Here is a 21,186-nt window from a genome sequence, read left to right as displayed (position 1 = left end):
GACAACCCATTGCACCCACCATGAATGAAGACCTGGGTTCCATGCTCAGCACAGAAAAAGCAATAACCACAGCAGCCAAAACTTGTTTTTTTTTTTTTTTTTAATTTTAAAAGAAGGGGTTGGAGAGATTGCTCAGTGGTTAAGGGCACTGGTTATTGTTCCAGAGGGTCTGGGTTGGATTCCCAGCACCCCCAAAGTGGCTCACACCATCTATAACTCCAGTTCCAGAAAATCCAACACCCTTTTCTGGCCCATGTACATAGTACACAGATCTACCCACTGGCAAAACACCCATGCTCTTAAAATAAAGTAATAATAATGTGAAACAATAACAAGAGCCGGGTGCTGGCGCCTTTAATCCCAGCACTTCAGAGGCAGAGGCAGGCGGATCTCTGTGAGTTTGAAGCCAGTCTAGTCTTAGAACGAGTTCCAGGACAGGCTCCAAAGCTATATAGAGAAACCCTGTCTTGAAAAAAACCAATCAACCAACCAACCAACCAACCAAAAACTCCAACCACAATAATAAGAAAGGAAGAAAGATGGGGACTCAGGTTTAGTCAAGGAGCTTAGACTGTTGGTGAAACTGGAAGCCACCCACCCTAAGCGGAGAATATGGTGTTACAGGGGGGTAGGCCGCAGCAGTGTGGGGAACAGCTGAGGTGGGACCAAGAGTGGATGTGGGGGCCAAGGGGGATGATGTTGTGACAGGAGCCAGCGGTTCCAGCAGAGATGGGAGAGCGAGGCCAGAAAACAGAAACGGATTTTGTTGTCGATGGCTCGAGTACCACTGTGTAAATGTGGCTAGATGAGGAAAGGCGTTCATGACATAGTGTAGCGTGGAAATTTAGCCTGAAAACACGTGGAAAGCACAGTCCATCCAAACTGAGCGGAGAACATTGCAGAGGGGCTGTTGCCTGTGAGCTGTCACCCCCATGTGACAAAGAGACTCTCGCCTCGTCCTCTCCTGCGTTGTCTGAGTATCTAGAACGAGGTCCATTCTGAGGGCCGGTTCTGAGTGGTGGTCACTAACCACCTGTGTCTCCCACCACCCCAGGAATATGAGGAGCGCCTGGCTCGCCTGAAGGCTGACTACGAGGCAGAGCAAGAGTCTCGGGCCAGGCTGCAGGAGGACATCACTGCCATGCGTAACTCATATGACGTGAAGCTGTCCACGCTGGAGGAGAACCTGCGCAAGGAGAAGGAAACAGGTGTGTGCCCCGTCTTTCCTCTTAGTGACACGTGTGTGAAGCGTCCTCTGCGTGGTAGGCTCCACCCCTTTTCATCCAGCCGGGCAGGTACAATAGTTACCCCGCCTATAGGTGAGAAAACAGGCCCAGAGAGGAGAGCTATATTGCCTTTGGCCACCCAGCTGGGGAAATAGAGTCAGGACTGGCGTCCAGGCACTCCGGGTCCAAAGTTGATATTGTCACACCACACTATCTTGGGGTGCTCTGTCCACAAGCTGGGCCACATCCGGGCTTATGGGTGCTGCTCAGGGATGGCTTCCTGGAAGAGGGGGTGAAGGCAGAAGGGCAGGGATGGATGGCGTGGGAACTGTACCTGGACCCTGGGGCTCTTCAAGGTTCTGACTCAAGCTGGTCTTTGGGAGACTGAGGTGTTCCTGTTTACTGCAGAGGCCATTCTCAAGGCCGAAGTCCTCTATAAGACAGAGGTCATGTCCAGGGCTGAGTTAGCCAATGGGTCCGAGTACTCACCAGCCTTGCGGTACGAGATGGCCGTGAAGCCCACCATCCTCTCCATGCCCGACACACTGCCCAGTGATGAGGTCACCAAGAGCCAGGCTCCCCTCGCGTTTGAGGAACTGTCCCATGTGGAGGCCTCCAGGTCAGAGATTTCTTTTGGATCCAATGAGTCATCCACGCTCGAAGACTCCTCCATGTCGGAAGCCTTCCCTGGACCCGAGGAGCTTTCCAACGTGGAGTTCTCCATGCCTGGAGTGCTGGCTGAGAGCAGGTACTTCTCTGATGAGTATCTGGGTCCAGAAGCTGCTGCGTCTTCACTGGGGGCAGAAAACTATGTCTATGAGGAGGTGCCAGCGCTGGAGCCCCTGCAGATGTTAGCGGGCCTGCAAGACTCCTTTGCCCAAATGGAAGCCAAGCTAACCAGGCTCTCCTCTACTGTGGCCATGACGGACCTGACCCAGACAGATGCCCTCCAGACCCCTGAGCAGGTAGCTAATGTCCTATGGAGCAGGCAGGATGGGCTGGGAGCACGGGGCTCACTGTACACAAAGGACTGTTGACCACGTGTCGTCCATGACTCAGTGGCCTGGTTGGGGAGCCTGCTGTCCTGTGGCTGGGAAGGATGCGTACTCTGTCACACACACTAAGAAAGCCGGGATGGAGCCCCCAGGTCACGTTAGGCAGGCACCTGTTCCTTGGACAGGACACAGTGTGTGTGGAAAGAAGGCTAGGTTGCTTAGTTGCCGTAGTGATCCTGAGCTCCCAACCTAAGACAGCCAGGGAGCCTGGGGCTGCCCTTCAAGACCCCAAAACTAGGGGGTGCCTCCCTTCCCTTCCTTCCCAATCTCTGGTCCCTTCCTGTTTTAAGAAAACGTTTCTCTTTTCTCCCTGTTTTTCTCTGTTTTCTTCATGTAAGCACACATATGCACAGACATTTAACAGCACAGGCCTTTGAAATCCCAGCTCTCACCTCACGGTGTAACGTTGGCCATTTGCCTCTCTCGGCCACGGCTTCCTCCTCTGAATAGCAGAGATGCCAGCTTGTGTTTTGCATGAGATAACACGGCATAGCCTGGGACACCATAGCGCTCACCCATGCCCAGTGTCCCCCTCACTTCTTCACCCCTACAGCAGCAGCAGGCAGGCAGAGGAGGTCGTGAATGGGTCTGCAGCCCCCAAGGAGGCAAGAAGTGGGTGTCAGGGCATTGAGGAAGTAGAGAGGATTTCTGGCCCAGATCATTCCTCCTTTTCCTTATCTGTTTTCGCCCCCTCTCCCCCAATCAGCCATCCTTGACGGACCTGCTGGATTCCAGTGACGTGAAGTCAGAACCTGAGGCGGTTGACAGCCTCCTCCTCGGGACTGTGAGTACCTGTGTAGCCTCCCAGTGCCTCCCAGTGCCTGGCCCAGCTCTATCTGACTTGTGCCCTCCCTTCCTTACCTCCGCCGTCCCCAGGCAGCTGCCCCATGGCTGAGCAATGTTTAAACAAAGGACCGCCGCTAGGTGCATGGGTGATGTGAATAGGAGACCTTCTGAAGACAATGGCATTGGGGCTCTTGTCTTATGGGAGCAAAGGTAGGGTCTGCATAGAGGGCTAGGGCCGCAGGCAGGCCTGGGGGTCCTAAGGCGCTGTCTGGGACCTCCTGTAGGCTGGGGTACCCACTTTGGATACCCTTTGTCTTCTGCTTGGGACCCTGCAGCAGACCTGGGAGAGGAGGCTTCTAAATTTCTTCACACTTAGGGAGAGCAGCCATAAGCTTGCAAGCCTCTAGGCATGGTCATAGGACAGGGTGTGACAGTCGGTGACAAAACGGTGGGAGGCGAAGCCAGGGAGAGCATTTCATGCCCAGGTCGTCCTCGGGGTCGGGGGGGTACCGAGGTGGACAGATGGGGTGCCAGGAAGAGACATGGGGGAGAGGCAACAGCCAGAGAGGAGACCGGAGTTTCCTCTGGATCAGTTCCATGGGCAGCAATGGAAGCTTCTAGTACAAGAGGGACTCTATGGTCAGTTTATATTTTGGAGGAAATTATCCTACCTGCCTTGGTGACTGGATTAGAGAGCTCAAGAGAGGAGCCTGGGAGCCCCTTTGGGGTGTTGGTGAAGATAATTGTAATAAGAATTTGTTTGAGTGCAAACTTTTCGTAGCTTGCTAAAGGTTGGTTCTTCTCTATTATCTTAAATCCATGTTCTAACATCTGAACCATTTTTTTTCCATTTCCGTGTGCATGTGTGCATGTTTTGCATGTGTATGGGCCGAAGTCTGTGGGTGCACATGTGTGCACATGCATGTGGAGGCTCCATGCTGGTGTTGGAAATCATCCTCGATTGCTCTGACACCTTGTTCACAGAGACAGGTTCTCCCCACCAGGCTTAGATCTCACCCACATGACTGGTCTCGGTAGCCAGCTTGCTCTGGGGTTCCCTGACTCTTGCCTTCTGAGGCTGGAATTACACAGAACTTACATGGGTTCTAGGGGTCTGGACTATAGCCTTCATGCTTGCAAGAGTTTTAACCATTGAGCAATCTCCCCAGCCACTGACACGTGAAACTTCTGGAGCACCCTGGAGCTCAGAGCTTTTCGGATTTCTATGCCCATTGGGTTTTAGACTTTGGAATTAGGGATGCTCAGCTTGTGTGTCTGTGGCAAGGGCTGAACCGCGCAGGTTCCTTCATGTGCCCTCCCATCTTGTTTCCCTCTGTGCCCAGGAACCCGATCTAGGCCTGAAGGTGGCTGAGGAGGTGGTGGCTGAGGCAGAGACTGGCATGTGGATGGAGTCTGAAGCCCACATGGCCCAGGTGGCCAAGGTGGCCCAGCCTCAGCCCTTGCTGGCCATGGCGAGCGTGAGAAGGGAGAGCGTGGGTGTGGAAGTGGCTGTGTTGACCGAGGAGCTGCAGCCTGTGGATCAACAGCGGGTGCTGGCCCGGTGAGCAGCAGGTTCAGGGGTCAGGAGCCAAGGGTATGACTGGAAGAACCCTCCCCAAGGTTGGGGGTTGAGGAATTAGGGCGCAGGCTGGGCTGAGGTGAGTTCTGCTTCTCAACCTCTATTGAGACCACACCAGGCTTCTCCTCTATCATAAGAGGGGCAGTGGGGCTGGGGAGATGTCACAGCAGGCCAGGGAAGTGCCACGGCAGGCCAGGGAGGTGCCACAGCAGGCCGGGGAGGTGCCACGGCAGGCCAGGGAGATGCCACAGCAGGCCGGGGAGGTGCCACGGCAGGCCTGGGAGATGCCACAGCTCTCACCCAGAGCCACATTGGCGCCAGTTTCTGCTCAGTCACCTGCTGGGATGTGCTTGTTCTATAACAGATAAAAGCCACAAAGTCCCACGCCTATGCTGATGGAGCAAGCCTGCTCCCCTGCTCCGCGGCCGGCACCATCAGTATTTGGGCAGTGGCTCAGCTTTGAGCCCTCAGGACACTCAGTTAACCCAGCAGTCTTATTATCTCCTTTGCTACTCAGTTTACCACTCGGTGAAGTGGGTTGTGGTGGGGGAGCGGGTGACAGACCTTGGCAGACCCACAGGATCTGTCATGCTTGCTTTCCCCTCCTGGCTGCAGCCTGCAGTTGCTGGAGCAGCAGGTGGTGGGGGGTGAGCAGGCTAAGAACAAGGACCTGAAGGAGAAGCACAAGCGGCGCAAGCGGTACGCGGACGAGCGCAAGAAGCAGCTGGTGGCCGCGCTGCAGAATTCGGATGAGGACAGTGGGGACTGGGTGCTGCTCAACATTTATGACTCCATCCAGGAGGAAGTGCGGGCCAAGAGTAAGCTGCTGGAGAAGATGCAGAAGAAGGTGAGGCCCTGGCTCAGGCCCCTGGCCCCACTCCCCGGCTGGGCATCAACTCTCCTTGCAAATAGCTGGCAACCCCTATTCTCCACACGAGCACTTATTAAGTGCCTGCTGTATGTCTCTTATGCTCCAGAAGGAATGTCTGAATAGGGCTTGGCAGCTGAGGCTGGGGCCACAGGTGTGGTTGGAGACCAATGTTTTGTGGAATTGTGGCCACAGGAGGCGCTCACTACTTGCTGGAAGGGAGTGGGTGAATGGTGGGTCAAGGCTGGGGACTGGACACTGTCAATAGGGCCAGCGAGCAGTTGGTGAGTGGCTGCTGGGGGCCACTTGGGGACCGAGTGGGCAGACAGGTGCTAAGCAGTCTCCCCCTGCTCACCACCTTGTCACCCGTCCTTGGCTCAGCTGCGGGCAGCGGAGGTAGAAATTAAGGATCTGCAGTCCGAGTTCCAGCTAGAGAAGATTGACTACCTGGCGACCATCCGCAGGCAGGAGCGGGACTCGATGCTCTTCCAGCAGCTCCTGGAGCAGGTGCAGCCACTCATTCGCAGGGACTGTAACTATAGCAACCTGGAGAAGATAAGGCGAGAGTCGAGCTGGGATGAGGATAACGGCTTCTGGAAGATCCCGGATCCCATCATCCTAAAAACCAGCCTCCCAGTAGGTCAGGCACTCGGCTGCCCCCACCCTTCCCTGTCTCTGACAGCTGGCCACCTTGCAGGGGGACAAAGCCTGGCCTCTTCCTGAAAGCTGTGGGTGCAACAGGCATGGTATTCCTGAGGATCCAATCATTGGGGCCCCGAGAAGGTGTGCTCTGGAGGCAGACAGGTGGGGGCTGTGTGACCTCTGTGGGACCATCGTCTGTGACGTGGGAATAAATGGCAGTGCCTTCCTTAAAGGTCTGTGGTATGCTCAGACATGTAAATGCCTCTGAGTTCTGCCTGGCACAGAGTGGAGCTTGGTTCTGCCACTATTGTCGTTCCGTCCTGAGTCCCCCAAAGGTTTGTGATTAAAACTGGATCTCAAAACAGGGCCTAGTCGTGCACGCCCAGCATCCCAGCATTTGGGAGGTGGAGGCAGGAGGGTCAGTTCAGGATGTCCTTGACTACACAGCAAGGTCAAGGCCTGCTTGGGATATGTGAGACTCTGCCTCAAGAACAAAGCACAACGGGCTGGAGGGCTGGCCCAGTTGTGTAGTTAGGAGGACATGCTGCTCTCACAGAGAACCAGTTTGGCTTCCAGCACACACATCTGGCGGTTCCCGCTGGCAGTAACTCCTCTTCTGGCCTTTGTGGGTGCTAGGCACGCACATACTGCAAACATGTGCATACAGGCACATACAGACATACAGGCCAAACCCTTGTACACATGAAATAAGAAACTAATAAGCGAAGCCCACAAAACCAAAGCAAAGAAAAATTAAACCAAGTCTTATAGGATCAAGTTTCCTACCAGAGCAGTGTGTTATGCTAGGGCCATGGATAGACATCAGCTGCTCATGGTTCTGCCTGTGCTTGGGCCCTTGACTTCCTGTGTGATTTTATGGAGATCACTGTCCCTCCCTAAGCTTAACAAAGGAGGGATTGGATAAGATGACCTTAAGGACCTATCCAGCTCTGATGAGCCTCAGAGTAAAGTCAGATTTTCTGTGGATCTGTTTCCACCGGGTGGGTATGTGTGTCTCTGTGCGTGCGTGTGTACGCGTGCGTGCGTGCCTCTGTGTGTGTGTGTGTGTGTGTATCTCTACTTTCCTAAGTGGCACCCTGAAGTTCTTTTCCTGGTCATTGTTTACTTACACCTCCATCTCTGAAGTGACAGGTAGCCACAGATGCCAGTCAGTCAATTAAAACTCCAGTAAGCTCCATTTCCCATGAGCTCTGGGTAGCTGCAGCCTCTCCCAGTTCTCCTCTCCTGATGTCCAGCCTGGACCGGCAGTGTGGGCATTCTGTATCTGGGTCCTTTGCCGTCTGTTTCCTCCTCATCCCCGGGGAACTGGGAAGCGCTCCCTGTTTCCAGCCTTCAGCCAGCCTGACGCCCACCCTACCCCACCCCACCCCGCCCCAGGCAGGGCTCCTCCCCCTGCACCCTCTGCCCAGCTCCTCAGTTTCTGTTTTCTCATGGCAGTTCCAACCCGGCCACAGAACAAGCCAGCCCCAGCCCGCAAAACCTCTGCAGTGGACAACGGCGAGCCACACTCGGTGAGGCCCCAGGTGGAAGGGAGGACTAGAGAGTGGGGCTGGGGAGGGGGAAGGGAGGACTAGAGAGTGGGGCTGGGGAGGGGGAAGGGAGGACTAGAGAGTGGGGCCGGGAGGGGGAAGGGAGGACTAGAGAGTGGGGCTGGGGAGGGGGAAGGGAGGACTAGAGAGTGGGGCTGGGGAGGGGGAAGGGAGGACTAGAGAGTGGGGCTGGGGGGGAAGGGAGGACTAGAGAGTGGGGCTGGGGAGGGGGAAGGGAGGACTAGAGAGTGGGGCTGGGGAGGGGGAAGGGAGGACTAGAGAGTGGGGCTGGGGGGGAAGGGAGGACTAGAGAGGTGGGGCTGGGGAGGGGGAAGGGAGGACTAGAGAGTGGGGTTGGGGAGGGGGAAGGGAGGACTAGAGAGTGGGGTTGGGGAGGGGGAAGGGAGGACTAGAGAGTGGGGCTGGGGGGGAAGGGAGGACTAGAGAGGTGGGGCTGGGGAGGGGGAAGGGAGGACTAGAGAGTGGGGCTGGGGAGGGGGAAGGGAGGACTAGAGAGTGGGGTTGGGGAGGGGGAAGGGAGGACTAGAGAGTGGGGCTGGGGAGGGGGAAGGGAGGACTAGAGAGTGGGGCTGGGGAGGGGGAAGGGAGGACTAGAGGGTGGGGCTGGGGAGGGGGGGCCCACTAAGTGCTGCGAGTCCGCGAAGCCTCAGGCTCGTCAGATGCTGAGCCTAGACCCTTTTCTACCATTGAGATAGACCTGGACCCTCAAGTAGCCTCTCATTTAAAAGCACTAACCAAAGGGAGAGTCAGTGGTAACCACCTTCAGTGCCTCCTGCTAACCTAAAGCTCGGTTTACCTCGGTGACTTAACTTCCTAAGAGAGAAAACGCTTTAAAACATGTCCAGCCTGGGACTACAGAGAAGTTATGCCAGAACACTTTTAGTTCCCAGCGACAGTGCCACACACAAAATAGAGACCTCACTGACCCATGTAGGTGGATCAGTTTCAAGCATGGCTGAACCGATCTTGGGGCCCAGTCAGGGTTCTGTGTCTGACTTTGCCCTTTGTCCCTGCCTCTGAGCTAGCTAGCTTCAGGCTTTCTCCCCCACGGAAGGGCAGGTGGCGGTGACTGCCGGCAGTTAAGATCCAAAAGGAAGAAAGATAATGTCCCTTCAGCCAGTGGTTCTCAACCTGTGGGCTGTGACCCCTGTTGGAGGTCACATATCAGAGACCCTGCATTGCATTATGATTCATAACAGAAACAAAATTATAGTTATGAAGTAGCAATGAAAATAATTTTATGGTTGGCGGTCACCACAGCGCGAACTGGATTAAGGCTGAGAACCGCTGCCTGATGCCACCATTACATCCAAGCTTTTGGAAAGGCTGAGGTTGGCTCTCCCTGGTCACATGCCTGCTCTCTGTTCAGGATGATGTGACTCTGTGATTGGTGCAAATCTGGGTCCTACATCTGGCCCTGTGAATTCTCTCCCCACCAGATTGGGAGGAAAGAGTTACCCAGTGCAAAAGAGATTGAGGAAAATAAGCCTGCCACAGCAGTTGTGAGAAAGAGCCTTCCCAGAAGGGGACAGTGAGGATGCATTGGCCACAGAGGGAGCTGACAGCTGAGGCTTTGTGGATTGTGTATATGTGGAGGGCTTTGGGCCACACAGTATCTCTCACCCTTGCCCCTGGTAATGCTGGAGGAAGGAACATGGGTCCCCTTCCCCATGACAAGGGAGGTGAGGGGAGGCTGTGACCTCCCTGGTCCTAGCTGCCAGGGTCCCTACCCTGGTCCTGTGAGTGATACAGCCCAGGAGATGCCCAGCATGGCATAGTACCACACACGCCCAAAAGCTCCTGAGCCCAGTGTAGGGCGCACAGTGGCTGCATAGATGAGAGGGCTGTCACTTATGAGGTTCTGAAATCTCAGCAGGAGGAAGACCGGTATAAGCTGATGCTCAGTCGAAGCGACAGTGAAAATATTGCTAGCAACTACTTCCGGTCCAAGCGGGCCAGCCAGATTCTCAGCACGGACCCCATGAAGAGTCTGAGTGAGTGTCCTGCCCACTGGGGCCTCCCCTCCTCCACACCCACTGGGAAGTACGCCACGGGGATGAATTTGGAGTTAGGCAGCCTCAGTTTCCTCCGCTGTAAAATGAGGAGGAGCACGACGCTCACTTCTCAGGATCAGAGCAGATGAGCTGAGGGAATAGGGCCGTAGAGTAGGTAATATGTTAGTCAATGTTCATTGCTACAATGACTACCTGAGAGAAGCAAGGAGGAGGAGTGCTGGGAGCATGACTCAGTCGGGAGAGTGCTTGCCTGGTAGGCACAAAGCTCTGGGTTCAATCCCCAGCACTGCATAAACCAGGCTTGTGATGCTTGCCTGGCATCCCAACACTTGGGAAGTGGGGGCGAGGGGTCAGCAGTTCAAGATCCCTTTTGGATACAAAGGGAGTTTGAGGCCAGTTATGGTAAGGTGCCCGGGGCAAAACAGTTCTAAGAACTGAAAAATCACTTCATTCTCTTAAAACTAAAAATGGGCTGATGAGATGGTTCGCAGGATAAAGGTGCTTGCCACCAAGCTCGAGAGCCTGAGTTTGATCCCCAAGCCCCATGTGGTGAAAGGAAGAGGACTGGCTTCTGCAGCTTGTTCTCTGACTTCCATACAGGCACTGTGGAATCAATCAATCAATAAATGTAATAGAATTTTGGGGAAAAAAACAGAACCCACAGGGCTTCCAGTAATATATCCATTAAAAGCAAACCATAGGGCTGGAGGGATGGCTCAGTGGAGAGTGCACTGGCTGCTCTTGCAGAGGAAGGACAGGATATTTAGTTCCCAGCACTATGGCAACTTACAACCTTCTGTAACTCCAGTTCTAGGGGATCCAGTGCCCTCTTCTGGCCTCTGTGGGCACTGCACACACATAGTACACATTCACGTAGGCAAAATGCCCGCATATTAAATAAATAATAATTCTTGAAAACTGATATTAAAGTTTTTAAGTATTAAGTTGCATTTATTTCATATACATTGGTGTTTTGCCTGCAAGTGTGTCTGTATGGGGGTATCAGATCCCCTGGAACAGGAGTTACAGACAGCTGTGAGCTATTATTATCAAGGAATTGAACCTGAGTCCTCTGGAAGAGCAGCCAGTGCTCTTAACTGCTGATTCATCTCTCCAGCCATGACATTACATTTTTTACAATTTCTAAACTTAAAGCAGATGCAGAGTGGAGTGGGTTGGGATGGGAGAGGGAAGAAATGAGAATTTATTGAGGGCCTGACCTATCCAAGTGACAGATAAGGAAACTGAGACCTAAGAGCCAGCACTGGTAGCAAGTGCTGGGCTGGACCTTGTGTCCAGGCTCATCTGCCTTAGGTAGCAGGCTGGAACCTCAGTTAGAGGATTTTAAACTCCAGTCCCCTAACCTGGACCCTTTCGACGCAGAAGGGATATTAGGTCTGACGTCTCAGCAGAGCGCCTCAGAGGGGTCCCAGCTGCAGAGGCAGGGCCTCAGACCCAGGGTGAGGATTGCCAGATCTCTGCCTTCTTCATGATTGCTGTCCTGGCTCACTGGCGCCTCTGCCTCTTGTCCACAGCACATCACAACTCACCACCGGGGCTCAATTTGCCTCTCAGCAACAACTCTGCCATGCCGCCCGCCCAGACCCCCGAGATGCCCCAGCCCCGGCCCTTCCGCCTGGAGTCCCTCGACATCCCCTTCTCCAAAGCCAAGCGTAAGAAAAGCAAAAGCAGCTTTGGCGGTGAGCCTCTGTGATCCAGCTGCCTGCTGCTACCTGTCCTCTGGCTTCTAGAAACTTACCAAGTCCTCCCCAAGAAGCCTTAAATAGGCCTCCTCTCCCCTACTCCACAGGATCCCCAAGCCCAAGGGGATCTTAGCCTTGGGAAGACCCATTCCCTTCCCTGTTCCCTCGAGAACTCGCTTTGGCCCAGGGCCTGAGCTCTGTGGAGGCTGGGCTACCCTTCCCTGAAAGAGGCCTGCTCCAGCCGTGCAGAGCAGCCATGCCCCACTGACTTCCTGCCACAGAGCCTACACTGGCCAGTGTGGGTCTACCTCCATGGGCTCAGGTGCCACTGGGCCTTCACAAGCATCCTCAGCATGGGGCACAGAAGCTGCCATGTGGACGAGGATGAAGCTCAACATCTGGTTGACTAAGCTTCAGGCCTCTCTGATTGTCACCGGAGCCAACTGCTATGCCTGGCCTCCTATTGGCTGGAGCACAACCCAAAGAAGGTGCTTTACAATAAGCAGCCCAATAAACTGCCTTTTGGATTAAGATCCCATCCCCAACCCTCTGGTGCTTCCTGCCCCCATCCCTTGCTGTCCTGGAGAGAGACTGTCCTATCCACTGCCTCAGGCTGCAAGCCAGCAGCTCCAGGGCTTCTGTCGCCAGCAGCAGAAGCGACTGTAGAAACAGAACTATGTCTTGCTGAGGCAGAAGTGGCCTGGGTTGTAGTGTACACAACACACACTTGTGCCCTCACACGTGCCTGTGAAGATCGAGAGCAACCTCAGGTATCATTCCTCAAGCACTTACCAACTGAGCTATCTCCCCAGCCTGGGCCTTTTTCTCTCTCTTTTTTTTAAATATTTATTTGTCTATTATTATTTAGTGGCGGGGCATGGTGTGCATGTGGGGGTCAGAGGACAACCTGTGGAAGTCAGTTCCTTCCATCCACCATGCGGGTCTCAGGGAATCTAGGTCATCAGGCTTGGTGGCAAGTGTCCCTACCCACTGTGCAACCCTCCTTATGTCCCCAGCCACCAAGCGTCCCCCCAATAGTGTGAGTGCCTGGTTGGGGGAGCATATGTCATGCTGCTTGGGTGTGGAGGTGAGAGGATGGCTCCCAGGAATGGCTGCCTCCCCTCCTTCCACTGTGGGTACTAGGGATGGAACTCAAGCTTGTGCGCACGTGCTGTGACCTGCTCTCCCGCCCAGGCAGTCTTCAGGGGCCTGCACTGGAACTGGGGGTCCCGACATAGCCAGAAATAAGTCCAGTTGTCATTTGTTTCCATCCAGGGGCTATGGGTGGGCCCACAAACAGGGACGTGATGGGTCCCGAGTCACCTCTGTCAACTGGAGAAGCACCCACTTCATGGTGTTTTGTGAAGGGTTAGAGAGGGTAGTAGCTCAGCACTGAGCTAGCCCCGGTTCCCCCCATTCTGCCGCCATCCTCATTTTATTTCAGTTACTGTGGTTGGCCCAAGGCTTTACCCCTGGGCCAAGGAGTTCCCTGCAGAAGCCAGGGTTGAAGGTGGGGCTACCAAAGACCAATGCAGTAGAACCAATCAGGGGAGGTTGCTCAGGTTTCTATGGGAGCAGAGCTCCGCCCTCCACCCACCGCAGGGATGAAGATCCTAGATCTCTCAGGGGATCCTGAGGAGGGCAGGCACCTCTTGTAGAGGAAGCAGAACAGCAAGCAGGAGATGGGCAACTCAGGGCGTATGTGCTAAAGGCTGATGGAACTCAGAGCAGGGAGCAGGGGGTAATGGCAGTATGGAGGTGAGCTGAGGCGGAGACCCGAGTGTCTTGAGCAGTGAGTGGCATGCCCCTAGAGTCAGTGTCAGCGGGTGGTGGGCTTGGCTGCAGAGAAGTGAGGAGCAAAAATCTTTTTCCTGTTTTTAAATTTTTATATCAAGATCGATTTATATTGACACAGGGTCTCATAGAGCCCAGGCTGGCCTTAAACTTGCTAGGTAGCTGAGGATGCCTTTGAACTAATTACCCTGTCGCTTAGTGCTGAGATTACAGGCGTGGGCCACCAGGCCTGGTTTTATATGATATTGGTGGTCAAACCCAGGCCTTCATGCATGCTAGGTAAGCATTTTACCCTCTGAATTACAGTCCTCGCCCTTTAAATTTTATTTTTGTCCCGAGTCTTGTCTTGGTGTCTGTGTGTAAGTCAGAAGACAATTTGTAGGAGTCGGTTCTCCCTTTCCCTGACAGGCCTGAACTCCCTACATAGGCCAGGCTGGCCTCAAAGTCACAAAGATTCGCCTGCTTTTGCTTCCCACTTGAGAGCTGGAATTAAAGGCATGAGACACCAATCCCGGGTGTGACGAGCCTTTTGGCCTTTGGACCTGTGCCATCCCTGCTGTTTGGGACGAGGCCAGGAGCCTACGTCCCCACCCCATTGCTCCCTATCGGGAAGGGCCTGCTTCCTAGCCCTCTAGACCAGTGACCGACGAGGAGGTGACACCCCCCGTCCCGATCTCGTCCAACTGGCGACAATCGTGTCCAAGGGGACTAGGACATGCCTAGGAAAGAAACTTAAATCCTAGAGTCCCTCAGAGATAGGTGGGTTTGAGACCCACGGCGGGAGCCGACACGGGAGAAGCCTAAGGGCGCCCGGCTTTGTTGATTGGCCGCAGCTACGGAGCTGTCTCTCTTGGATTGGTCCTTTACCATGGGTAGGCGGAGCCTCGAGCTCATTCCTCCAATAAAGTGCAGAAAATGAGCCTCCACTGAGGCACTTCCGGCGGCGTTCCCCGTTTCTCAGTCCGTCCCCGCCGCGGCATGGGCCGCGGGGGCCACAGAGTACCCGGACCACTTCCAGGTGATACTCCAGCGCCTTGAGCGGCCATTGGGCGACCGCGAAGGACACTTCCGGTGTCCAGGTGCTCGCCTCTCCGGCTGGAAGATGAAGATGGATCCCCGCCTCGCCACTCGTGCCTGGCCCCTCTGTGGGATGCTGCTAGCTGCGCTCGCCTGCGTCTGTGCCAGCGGCCCCCGAACACTCGTGCTGCTGGACAACCTCAATGTGCGGGACACGCACTCGATGTTCTTTCGCAGCCTGAAGGGTGAGCGCCGCGGCGAGGGCATGGCCGGGGTTGGGAAGACCCGGGGTGGCTGCAACCTCCGCCGGCGGCAGCCAGGGTTCCTCCTGATAACCATCTGCTCCAACTCCCTCTTTTCTTCTCCAGACCGGGCCTTTGAGCTCACCTTCAAGACTGCCGATGACCCCAGCTTGTCCCTCATTAAGTACGGAGAGTTCCTCTATGACAACCTCATCATCTTCTCCCCCTCCGTGGAAGGTAAGGGCGGCGCGGCGCCCCCAGGACTGGCTGGGATTCGAGGTGCAGGATTCCGTCGTCTTCTTGTGGTTCCTGGGCATGTTCTGGGACTCGGGATGAGTTTCGAAACACAGGGGAGGAAAATGTTAATTCCAGCCTGGGCCTTTGGGCCGTTATCTTTAAAAAAGATAGACACTTTATGGAGATGGGGGTTTTGTCGAACAAAGGCTCTGGTAAAGAAGCCCCTGATTTGCCGGGCGGTGGTGGCGCACGCCTTTAATCCCAGCACTTGGGAGGCAGAGGCAGGCGGATCTCTGTGAGTTCGAGACCAGCCTGGTCTACAAGAGCTAGTTCCAGGACAGGCTCCAAAACCACAGAAAAACCCTGTCTCGAAAAACCTAAAAAATAAAAAAAAGAAGCCCCTGATTTGACTTGCTTGTGTACAAAGAATTGCCCCGTTATTAACACGGATTGCTGTAGGTGGTTGATCATAAGATTACAAGTCTCCCGGGCTTGAGAGTCTTGTCTTCCCAGACCAAGAGCAGATGATGGGGGTGGGGTGGGGTCTCATTTTTATCCTGTGGAGCTGCGTGGCTTTCACATAGCTGTAGCCTGCCCCCATCTGTCTTCATCTGGCTAGGTATCTCCAGCTCCTTCGGCTATTTCTTATTTGCTTGTATGGGTGTTTGGTCAGCTTATGTTTCTCACCATGTGTGTGCCTGATGCCTCCCGAGGCCAGAAGAAGGTGGTGGCTTCCTTGGCACTGAACTTGAAGGCACTTGTGAGCTGCTGGGAATTTAACCCTGTTCTCCGAAAGAGCAGCCAGTTCTCTTAACCACTGAGCCATCTTTCCAGCCCTGGCCATTTCTTTTGCCTTGCTGTTTTGGTGAGCATGGTAGATAGTCTTTCCATTTCATTTTTGTGTCAAAAGACTCAGGTCGTCCCTGTCTGCGGTAAGAGGTCCTTGCCATCCTTCTTTCACTTGGCGACACATGGGTGGCTTTTCTTTCCCTGGCAGCTACTTTGTATTCTGTAATGCACTCAAGAGTGGGTTCTTCCAGCTGTCCAGAATGTCCCGTGTCCCGTCCCCGTCCACCCCACCCCCTGCCCCAGCTCCTGCTATTTTCCTTCAGGTCCCATTGGAAGAGCTCCCATCACCTACTAATGGTCTCGGAATATTTTCACAGCGTGGCCTCACAGCACCTTCTCACACAGAGGCCACCTGTACCCAGCTCTACCTTGGAACCAAGGAAGTCACGTTATTCTCCTGCTCACAATTCTCCAGTGGGCCCCACCAGCCCAAGCCTTCCAATAGCTGGCCACCCTGCCTCACTGCTGGTCTCTGGTCCAGCCCCGAGGCTCACCCTACCCGGCGGACCTCACACCTGTTGTTTACTCTGCCTGTGTGCTTTTTGCTCTTCCTGAATGCTGTTGCTGTCCGACCCACCCTTCCAACTTCTCATGTGTCGCTGGTTGGAGGCTCTCGCCAACCTTGGCACAGTCACTCCCTTCCCTCATTGTCCTGTTCTTTCTTCCCAGTCCGTAGAAATACTTTGCAGGTAAGCGGATTGTCTTATGTTGAACACCAGACTCACTCTGGTGATAACTCCAGAGCTCAAGCCTCACCCAGTGCCAGTTTGGAGGCTGGTGGCAGCAATGGCTAGTTACTAAGTGAACTGACAGGATAGACTCTCATCCATCAACTGCTGGGAACCCACAAGCCCTTTGGCTGATGTGGAAGCTCTGGATGGTTCTGCTGTGGGGAATGTGAACAAGGAAGCTGGTTGGTGTCAGCCCTGAGCCTTACGGTCAGTGGCAGTGTCACCCGTGGGTTCCGCAGTGCCTTCTCAAACAGCTCAGGTGGAGTGACATTGATAGACTACTGTAAGGTGACCCCAGGCATGGAGCCGGTCGATGGCCAAGGCTATGGGTGTTCGAGGAATGTGAGCATTTGGACAGCATTGCTCTGAAGTGTGGGTAGAAAGTGCAGTATTTCAGGTTGAATAGATGTGGCTTGGAATATGTTCACAAATGTCACTAGGATGTGTTTGGTGATTACACCTGAATGACCAAGGCATCGCTTTGAGCGTTCCTTTGAGTATACGTGCAGCAGCTGTGGTGGATTTACTTTCCTTCTCATTTCTGGATCCATGGGAACCCATTCAAATCAATTGTGGCTGCTCTCGAGGGTCCCCTACCTCCGTCCAGCAGCCAGGGAGTGGGGACAGGACTGTCTGGTCACTGTGTCTGGGGCCTTCTTTCAGATTTCGGAGGCAACATCAACGTGGAGACCATCAGCGCCTTCATTGACGGTGGTGGCAGTGTTTTGGTGGCTGCCAGTTCTGACATTGGTAAGTCTGCCTAGGAAGTTCCAGGGCTTTCCAGCAGTTCTCCACGGAGCTCAGAGAACTTTATACATGGGAGCTACCAAGGTGGCATTGGCTAGGTGAGCCCCAGCCATCAAGGAAGCAGTGAGGGAGCTGCAGGGCTTATCTGGCCCTGGGTCCCTCCTGTACGGTCCTGTGACCAGAGACAGTGAGGACCCTGGTTGGCCTTCTCCGTGATTTTCTTTGTTGTGTTCTGTTAGTTGGTTCTGCTCTGATAGGGGGAGGAAGTCAGGGGAGGCAGTAGATGGATTTTGTTCAGATTCTGGTTTTGAAAGTTTTGCTGCAAGCAAGGAGAGAATCACATCCTCAGCTCATGTTGGTCCCTCAGCTTCAGCAGCGAACAGCCAAGGACCCGTTCTCTCAGCAGCGAGAGCCTCTTAGCCCTGTTCCTCTCTGTGGGTCTCCTGGTTAACGCCACCATTGACTGTGCCTTTGCTAAGTTTGTTAAGGGGGTTTGTGCAGAACCTCGTTGTTATGTTTGTGCAGGGAAGAGGGAAGGCTCTTGTTTAGGTCCACTTAGCATCTTCTCAGCCCTGGAACTGATGCCCTGCCTGATGCAGGCGCTGGGCACTGTGGCTGACCAGTAGAGGGTGAAGTCTGAAGAAGCCGTGACCTGTGTTGTCTGGCCTGCTGGTCAGGGTTCAGCTGGGCAATCTCTTGGGTCTGTCCAGGTGACCCTCTTCGGGAGCTGGGCAGTGAGTGTGGGATTGAATTTGATGAGGAGAAGACGGCTGTCATTGACCATCACAGCTACGACGTCTCAGACCTCGGCCAGGTAACCAGGCTCATCCCTTCAGCAGCTTCTACTTAGAGACCAAGTGGGAGTCAGGGAGGACCCCCTGGCCCTGGACCATCTTCTACCCTGTTTCCCTGTCCTCTTTGCAGCATACGCTTATCGTGGCTGATACTGAGAACTTGCTGAAGGCCCCAACCATTGTTGGGAAGTCATCGCTGAACCCCATTCTCTTCCGAGGAGTTGGGTGAGTGAGCAGGGACACTAAGGGGACCTGGAGGACCAGGGCTCACTTTCTGTTAGTGGACATGAAGCCAATTTTGTTTCATTTTTTGAGACAGTGTTTCTCCCTGTAGTCCTGGCTAACCTGGAACTTGCTCTGTAGACCAGACTGGTCTTGAACTCAGATCTGCTTGCCTCTGCCCTTCTGAGTGCTGAAATTAAAGGCGTGTACCACCACTGCCCAGCCAAATTTAGGGTTAGAATGTTTGTTCTTCCAGGTGATAGCAGTGAGTTTTACTATAAGCAAGAGGAACCCTGAGTGCTTGACTGTTGAGAAAGGATCTTTCCTGGCCCGTGTGGAGGCTGAAGCAGGAGGACTGGGGCTGCAGGCCAGCCTAGCTAGTGAGACCCTGTCTTTGAATGAGTTGATGGTGAACAGATGAGAAAGGGGAGAGAAGGGCTGACCTCTTTCTGGGAAGACATGGAAGAGCTTTTCCCTGGGGGCAATGGCATGGGACCCCGTGTCCTGCACCTGCTTTCTGCTCAGCGCTAGGCTTCTCTCTCTTCCTCCTTGCAGAATGGTAGCAGACCCCGACAATCCATTGGTTTTGGACATCCTCACAGGCTCTTCAACCTCCTACTCCTTCTTCCCAGATAAGCCCATCACCCAGGTGAGAGCCTCAGCAGCCTCCAGCTCCTGGGCCAGGGATAAGCCCTTTTTTTTATTTGAAAACCAGGCAAAGCAGGAGAGGTGGGCCTTGCTGAGGCTGATGGGATGCTAGGACCGAGGACAAGGGGGAACAGTGGGATCCTAGGTCCTCCCTCAGGTAGGCGTGGGGACATAGTCATGTAGGTGTCCAGCCTGCTGTCCCCTTGCTGTGTTGGCTTTGCTCGTACTTTGGAGATGCTCAAGTGACTGCCACTTCTGTCCCCAGTACCCCCACGCAGTGGGGAAGAACACTCTCCTGATTGCGGGGCTCCAGGCCAGGAACAATGCCCGGGTCATCTTCAGTGGCTCCCTGGATTTTTTCAGCGATGCCTTCTTCAACTCGGCCGTGCAGAAGGCCACACCCGGCGCCCAGAGGTAATGCCAGAGCCTGGCACATGAGGTCTGTCTGTGTGCGGGAGGAGGAGGAGCGCACTTTGAACTGTGTGTCTTCAGAGCTTCGCGTGATCCACAGCTTTGCTGTGATGCTGCTGGTATTGGCACCCGTGCTCACCAGGGTGGTAGTGGCTTGTGTGGAGCCCTCTCACCTACACGCCTAGAAGATCATGTACTTGTGGCTGGAGCACACACCTGACAGGCATAAGTTCCTGTTTAGTCTCCAGCATGAAAATAGGTGGGATTGATTGTGCAGGTGACCCACAGCAAACCGCCTGCAGCTGCTGTTCAGTTTTCCCTTTAGCCATGGGCTAGTAGCTGTGTGCAGCCTGCTTTCTGCTCCTCGCTTACTGAGCACTGGTCTGCTGAGCAGGGGCGGTCTCCATTAGGCACCCAGCAGGAAGTGGGCTGCAGCCCCAGCCTCTCCTTTCCCTCCTCCAGGTATTCTCAGACAGGCAACTATGAGCTAGCTGTGGCTCTCTCCCGCTGGGTGTTCAAGGAGGAGGGTGTCCTCCGAGTGGGGCCTGTGTCTCATCATCGGGTGGGCGAGACGGCCCCACCCAATGCCTATACTGTCACCGACCTGGTGGTAAGAACTCCTGGGGTCGGTGGGCGGGTCCTAAGGTTTTGACCAGGGTGGATCAGTTAGCTCAGAAGCCTTAGGGGTATCCAGGATGAACATGTACTTCGCTCTGTCCCTAAGAGGCAGCAGAGATACGGAGCCGGCCACCAGTGCTAACTGAAGCCCCTGAGGTTGAGGTGCAGTGGAGCTCAGCTCCGCTGAACTGACAGGGAAGTCAGGCTGACCAGAAAAGTGACATGGCAGGTGGAACTTGCCGTTGGATTTTGAGTTCACTGTTAGTGTCTGGACAATTGTCAGTACCTGCCCACTCGGGATGGAGGGGACTCTGCTAAGGACCTCAGTCCCAGGGAAGGCAGAGGGGCTGCCAGTGCTGGCTCTGCTGAGAAGCAGTCATCTGTGCTCTGTGACTGCGGGCAGACTCAAGTCCCGCCGTGTTAGTAGTGGTGCCCCTCCAACTGCCGGCCCTCCTAGCTGACCTAGCATTTCGTCTCAGGAGTACAGCATCACGATTGAGCAGCTCTCCAATGGCAAGTGGGTCCCCTTTGACGGTGATGACATTCAGCTGGAGTTCGTGCGCATTGACCCCTTTGTGAGGACCTTCTTGAAGAGGAAAGGTAAGTGTGATGCCTGTCAGAGAAAGCTACACAGAGCAGCCAGCTGCCTGCCTCAGGACACACATCCCTCAGGGAAACTCTGGTCTGAATGCTGCTGCTGCTGCTTCCCCAGGTGGCAAGTACAGCGTCCAGTTCAAGCTGCCTGATGTGTATGGTGTGTTCCAGTTTAAAGTGGATTACAATCGGCTAGGCTACACACACCTGTACTCCTCCACCCAGGTAAGCGGGAGGCAGTCCGTTTCTGGCCAGTAGGTGTCCTCCTTGGGCCTCCCACCAAGACCTGCTACCTCTGTCCTATTACAGGTGTCAGTGAGGCCACTGCAGCACACACAGTATGAGCGCTTCATCCCCTCAGCCTATCCCTACTATGCCAGTGCCTTCTCCATGATGGCCGGGCTCTTCATCTTTAGCATCGTCTTCTTACACATGAAGGAGAAGGAGAAGTCTGATTGAGCTGAACCTGGGACTCCATACAGCAGAGACGGCAAGAGGATTCCACTGGAACCGATGGGCTGGGCTTTTGTCGTTGTTTTAAAAAAGGCCATGGGAAAGTGGCACAGCCTTACCTCAGTGATGATGACTATGGGGTGCGGGGGGGACATCTTTCTTTACTCAGTGAGTGAGGATGACTATGGGGTGGGGCGGGGAACATCTTTTTTCTCAAGTTTTCCCACTTTGAATCACTGTGGCATTTTTCCTATGTGCAGCCACCCCATTTCTAAAATAAAGAGAACCGCTGCCCTCACCCATCCCCTGGCCCCCACGTCATGATGGCAGGGCTGCTGTCTCGGAATTACTCTCTTCAGAGGAAGGGTGGGGATCACAGTGCTG

At 54.5% G+C, this 21,186-nt stretch overlaps 2 protein-coding genes across 5 annotated transcripts in view; both read left to right on the top strand.

Annotated features, from left to right (window-relative positions):
- Positions 1-11,982, top strand: part of Kif17 (kinesin family member 17) — a 32,307-nt gene extending 20,325 nt beyond the window's left edge. For 2 of the 4 annotated variants that reach the window (XM_057784260.1, XM_057784258.1), the window contains exons 7-15: positions 1,055-1,208; positions 1,635-2,191; positions 2,988-3,065; positions 4,411-4,628; positions 5,262-5,493; positions 5,896-6,154; positions 7,615-7,688; positions 9,604-9,721; positions 11,278-11,982. In XM_057784260.1, the coding sequence (XP_057640243.1) occupies positions 1,055-1,208; positions 1,635-2,191; positions 2,988-3,065; positions 4,411-4,628; positions 5,262-5,493; positions 5,896-6,154; positions 7,615-7,688; positions 9,604-9,721; positions 11,278-11,456 (1,869 nt within the window). In that variant the 3' untranslated portion in view covers positions 11,457-11,982. Of the gene's footprint in view, positions 1-1,054; positions 1,209-1,634; positions 2,192-2,987; positions 3,066-4,410; positions 4,629-5,261; positions 5,494-5,895; positions 6,155-7,614; positions 7,689-9,600; positions 9,722-11,277 lie in introns of all 4 variants that reach the window. The other 2 variants (XM_057784259.1, XM_057784257.1) reach the window with 1 other exon arrangement.
- A 2,238-nt stretch (positions 11,983-14,220) lies between these two features.
- Ddost (dolichyl-diphosphooligosaccharide--protein glycosyltransferase non-catalytic subunit) lies at positions 14,221-21,128 on the top strand. Its single transcript, XM_057783867.1, has 11 exons — positions 14,221-14,501; positions 14,625-14,735; positions 16,979-17,065; positions 17,773-17,876; positions 17,987-18,081; positions 18,634-18,727; positions 18,992-19,140; positions 19,600-19,747; positions 20,235-20,355; positions 20,468-20,574; positions 20,659-21,128. The coding sequence occupies exons 1-11, from the start codon at positions 14,342-14,344 to the stop codon at positions 20,806-20,808; spliced, it is 1,326 nt and encodes a 441-aa protein (XP_057639850.1). The 5' UTR covers positions 14,221-14,341; the 3' UTR covers positions 20,809-21,128.
- Positions 21,129-21,186: the final 58 nt, after the last annotated feature.

The sequence above is a fragment of the Chionomys nivalis genome, chromosome 11 (genome assembly GCF_950005125.1).
Source record: "Chionomys nivalis chromosome 11, mChiNiv1.1, whole genome shotgun sequence".
Classification (NCBI taxonomy): domain Eukaryota; kingdom Metazoa; phylum Chordata; class Mammalia; order Rodentia; family Cricetidae; genus Chionomys; species Chionomys nivalis.
This window is presented reverse-complemented; position numbering and strand designations above follow the sequence as displayed.